At 32.2% G+C, this 5,436-nt stretch overlaps 1 protein-coding gene across 1 annotated transcript in view; it reads right to left on the bottom strand.

Annotated features, from left to right (window-relative positions):
* The window catches only part of LOC106475520 (AP-4 complex accessory subunit tepsin-like), a gene marked incomplete at both ends in the record, with an annotated part of 21,224 nt that extends 16,141 nt beyond the window's left edge, over positions 1 to 5,083 (bottom strand). The window contains 2 exons of the mRNA XM_013936199.1: positions 385 to 479; positions 5,011 to 5,083. Of these exons, the coding sequence (XP_013791653.1) occupies positions 385 to 479; positions 5,011 to 5,083 (168 nt within the window). The remainder of the gene's footprint in view (positions 1 to 384; positions 480 to 5,010) is intronic.
* Positions 5,084 to 5,436: the final 353 nt, after the last annotated feature.

The raw sequence follows: 5,436 nt of genomic DNA, 5'->3' as shown, positions 1-5,436 counted from the left end.
CCTTGAGTTTAGTATACACAGATTCCCACTACAACATTACCCGTAATTTACTGTTCACACAGTTGTACAGAAACATACCTTGAGTTTAGCAACACAGATCCACACTGCAACATCACCCACAATTTACTGTTCACACAGTTGTACAGAAACATACCTTGAGTTTAGCATACACAGATCCACGCTGCAACATCACCCATAATTTACTGTTCACACAGTTGTACAGAAACATACCTTGAGTTTAGCAACACAGATCCACACTGCAACATCACCCATAATTTACTGTTCACACAGTTGTACAGAAACATACCTTGAGTTTAGCATACACAGATCCACACTGCAACATCACCCATAACTTACTGTTCACACAGTTGTACAGAAACATACCTTGAGTTTAGCATACACAGATCCATGCTGCAATCTGAAGAGAAGGAACTCTAGAAGTATTGGACAGTTAGCACCATCATCTTCTAAACTAATATCTAAAAAAATCTGTATATGTTATTAAACAATAAATGAATATCAGACATATTTTATGTATTATGTATTTCACAACATAATGACAAATCTTTTCATTCACAAATCTTTTGTCAATTAAATATTTGGTTAAGTTACTACAAATAAGCTTATGAAAGTATGGGAAATAAGATTTTTCAATCAGATCTGTTTATTTGTGCTTATCTCAAACAAACAAACAGATCTGTTTAACCCTCAAACATTTTCTACCTGAACAATTTCTATTTTTTCATCATTTGAAAGCCCAAATTTTTGAACACAAAACACAATATCCAGTCTTCCTAAGTTATATTTTTGTTAATCCTGAAAGCAATAAACTTGGGAATAAAATATGTCTTGGTATATAATTGATACTTGAAACCATTTGTACTTGGTGAAACTCCATAATTACAGAACTGAGGAAAAACAAGACAACTGTACATTTCCCAAGTACATCATTTATTATGACCATGGTTTCACCAGTAGACTGATATGTGTTGTAGCAGGAGTTATATATATAAAGAACTGGAAGTGACCTTGACATTCACCTAGAGAAGTGGGAAGGAGCTTAAGTTGATTTGGTCGTTTATAACTTTTTCTGGATTTGTTTTAAAACTTCTGTTTATTTCTAAAATTTCCAGACTGTCTAGTTTTTTTCGCCATTTTCACAGATATGTAAAATTTTAGTTTTTTTCTGGATCAGTTTGGTGTTTGGTTTCAAAAAAGTGGGATGCAAAGAATGAATCCATTTTCCTTAATATCCAGTTACTAGAGTGTTCTTTAATTCTCGTTTCTAGGAAACATCCTATTTTTTACCGATATATATACACTATTGCAGTCTTGACACGTTAATTGGTAAACACCACTGTTACCATACTTTTTTATCCTGTCTTTGTTGTTGCACAACATCTTTCCGAGGTTGTTTTTACAGTAGAAGGCCAGTCTGTAGATTTCTTTGTTCAGCGTGTTATATATGAGCTACATTTGAAAACCTTCTCACACATTTGGCTACTCTCATTGAATAGTGGTATTTAACTGTCACTCTTATAATGCACCCATGGTGCCAAAGTGCTGAACATGACTTTTTTTCTTTGTCATTAATGGGGCACGAACCATAGAACCTCATATCTGACCCAGCATGCTAACAACTGGCATGTGCTCAAACCCAAGTCTTTATTATTTAGAATAACAAATTTCCCTTAATCACATTGTTTAGAGTACTAAAAATCTTTTACTAATAAATAATAACTTCCAATCAGAGTAACTTATATACTTAAAGCAAAACTGAAAACCAGCCTGGCCATCAGTGATTATGAGTGAACTTACAAGTTACCATTGCTTTACATGCGGTTCGGGATGAGAAAATACAAAACTCGTATTAAAGATAAAATCTGAGAAACATATACTTCATATGACTTAAAATTTTTATAACTCATATGCTTAAACTGGAATTTCTATTACTTTGTTCCAAAGCACTATTATCTTCCTAAACAATATCAATAATCATTGTTTAAATATTCACACACTTTCACAATTACTCAGTGTTTTACCTTGAAGTCCAAGGTCAGAACATTACCAGACTATAAAGAAATAAGGATTGAAATGGCATCATTACGATGTATTGCAGACCATACATCATAACATGGCAATTAAGTAATATATTAACTAAGGTAAAACACTGTGATTTTAAATCTAACATTACCAACTCAATGTTAACAACTATCAGAAGATATAATAGATAATAGAGAATCCTCAATAAAGATAGTATTAATATCTTTGTGTTAAGTTACAAAAACACTCATGGAACTTAGTGGTAAACAATAATCAGATCTAGACAGAAGTCAACACACTTAACATGGTTATTGGGCTTGACAAAACTTCTTCATATTGGGTTTTGTTAATCTATTATTTTCAACATCTGTAACTTGCTGTATTAATAAAAATTTCTGAGAGCAAGATTATAGTGTTGATTTAGTTATTTTTACAAGCAATAGTTTACTGCAGGTTTGTTTGCAAAACTGTGCAAATCACACATTTTGAAGTTCAACTGTTGTGAATTGGTGCTCATTGTATTAATGTGTCATGCTACTAGAACCTTCTAAGTATTTTTCATTGTTTTAATTGAGTATTATTGCATCATAATATCTCGTAGTGTATGTGGAACATTCTATGCCTCAGTCAGTCTATAGGTACATGTCCAAAATGTAGTTAAAGTTAACATAGTTACATAGATAGATAGATAGATCTAGACTGCATGATTGTGAATTTAGCCATAAAAAGCATATAGTGGTGATTTTAAAGTGAAATTATCACAGGTTGTATTGTAATAACAGCATAGAGAAGAATAATCCATCTTGTCAATTGTGTTCTAAAGTAACTGAACCAGCCTGTGTGAACTTTGATGAAGAAGAAAATTATTTAAAGCTCTGGATACAACTCTGGTAACCAACAGTTATAGTGGTGATTTTAAGAGTGAAATTGTAACAGACTGTATTGTAATAACAGTGTATAAAAAAATAATCTGTCTTATCAACTTGTGTTCTTAACTAACTGAACCAACCTGTGTGGAGTTTGAAAAAAAAAAAAGAGAGAATTATTTAAAGCTCTGGATACAACTGTGGTAAGCAACAGTGTAACGAACATTGGTATATACATTTGATTTGTTTTAATGTTATTTAAAAACAAGTGGATTGTGAGCTGTCTGTTTATTGTTGAAATGTATTGCCAACAAGTCACAGTCACCTACTATAAAGAATCCGAATCATACATAAAAGCTGACATCATCAATAACTAGAAGGTAAAGAAACACTGCCAGCCATGTGCTTCCAGTTATGACCATGGTCTTTTTTTTCTTTATTTTTCATATTTTGTAGTCTTGTACATGTGGTATTCTCAAACACACTGATTTCAATCAGAGTAAATGGACAGGGTCTGCAAAAACAGATCTGATGAACACTATACCACTGAGTATGAGATTGTCTTTTCTTTCCTCTGACCAATATGACACAAAGAAAGGGAGAGTACACAAAAATACACAATTCACAATATTTACTGTCAACACAATGTTAAAAACACAACACAGGCAAGTGTTTCTAGTGTTGTGTGTGTGGAACTGGATAGATAAAGAGAGGAAAAAAAACTGTTTTTCCCCCTTCTCAATGTGAGCCCCCTGAAATGAAAGTAATCAGAACAAAATGTTATAACTAATAGTTAAAATGAAACCCTTCAAATCTGAAATAAGACACCATACAAGTCTTGAAATGAGCATTAACACTAATTGAAATCTCTGAAATTTACACTCCACAATATTCAAAGTCTATCACTAAAACTAAAGGCAGTCTCTCTTATAGAGGAGAGCTTGATCTTTATACAAGTAAATAAAAATGAAGCAAAACAAGCCAGGCTGCTCTGGAGGCACACATCAACAACACGACTCATGACCACTCTGGCTTCAATGCAGTGGCAGCTACAACCCTTATATGATATAAAACTTTGAACTATAATGTACATTTGAATGCTAATTTCATTGGTATACATTGATAGTAAGATTGCTTAATTAGGTTTGGAGTGTAACAAAGTAAAATCTTGTAACATGCTCAATACAGGGGTAACTGTAAACGTAGGGTTAATAAGCTACAAGATGCATAAATTATTTTCCAATTAATGAGCATTAGTAAAACACCAGATTTTTTGAATGGTAAAAATTGAAGGACTTAGAGAAATTCTTTAGGGCAAAAACAAAGGCACTTGAATTAATTTTAAAATTACCCTATGACATACTCAATACTGCACTCATTACTATTGTCTAATTGATTTTAAACATTTATAGCTTGCCTTTAGCCTTTTTTAAGATGCAAAATAATTATAACACATTTCAGATAACTTTATGCTAAATCCCAATTTGACTTAATAAGCAGATATTTGTTTTATGTTTTCTTTGCTTTATGCCTTTGGATTTCCACTTAGAAGAGATTAATTTTAATAAGAGTTAAATCAATTAAGTATTTACTTTTCCCACTTAAAGTATGTAAACGTTTTATTTTTACTAATCTAAGATGCTGGAACCTCAGGAGCAAACCAAACCCTCAACTCAAACTGAAGAGAGACCCTCATACTTACAGGGGATGTGATGTTCTCCATATATACAATGCTTCTAGAGAGAAAACCTTGTTTGTTTACTTTTGTCTTGTTTTCAGTGCAGAGCTGCACAATAGACAATCTGCTCTGTGTCTTTAACAAGGATCAAACCCCAAATTGTTGTATAACAAAACATAAAACTTGCCACAGAGCCACTAGAAAGTACTTATAAAAGACTCCAATGGCAATTTGGTAGAAAAAAAACAAAAAACACTACAATATAGTATAACATTCTATACGGTCAACGGAAGAGGCTATTAGTTGTTGCATTTAAGTACTTAGAAATGCAACAAAGTTAATAACTCATTCCGGAAACTTGGCAGAAGTAGGAATCAACCAAAGCTTTTCTAAATAATAATAATAACAGAAGTCACAGATTACCATTCAACACTCCATAAAGATGTCCAGGCAGGGGAGATTCTGCATCAGAGGTTGCCTTGGCCAAATCAGGATACTGTAAAACAAGAAAAAAAAATAATGAGGCAGAATTCAGTTTTGAATATAATACTTTGGTTTTGGTTTTTATTTCAGTAATCAACATTTATTTGATAAGCAGAACATTAGTTTCCATTCCACTTTAGACATACATTAAATCTCACTATATAAAATAAAGTTCAAAGATATTTAAATACCAGATGTAAAATTTAAACAGTGCTTTTCTACTGATTTTAGTGTGTTAAAAGAGAAGTATTCATTGTAGAATTATATACAGACCGTTCTCTATGTTAAAATACCTTTCTTATATTTGCGAACTTTCGGCCCTCTTACCAGAGTCTTCATTTGCCAACAATGTATAATTAAACATAT

The sequence above is a fragment of the Limulus polyphemus genome, unplaced genomic scaffold (assembly GCF_000517525.1).
Source record: "Limulus polyphemus unplaced genomic scaffold, Limulus_polyphemus-2.1.2 Scaffold8709, whole genome shotgun sequence".
In the NCBI taxonomy this organism is placed as follows: Eukaryota; Metazoa; Arthropoda; class Merostomata; order Xiphosura; family Limulidae; genus Limulus; species Limulus polyphemus.
The sequence above is the reverse complement of the archived record's forward strand: the minus strand, read 5'-3'. Positions and strand labels throughout refer to the sequence as shown.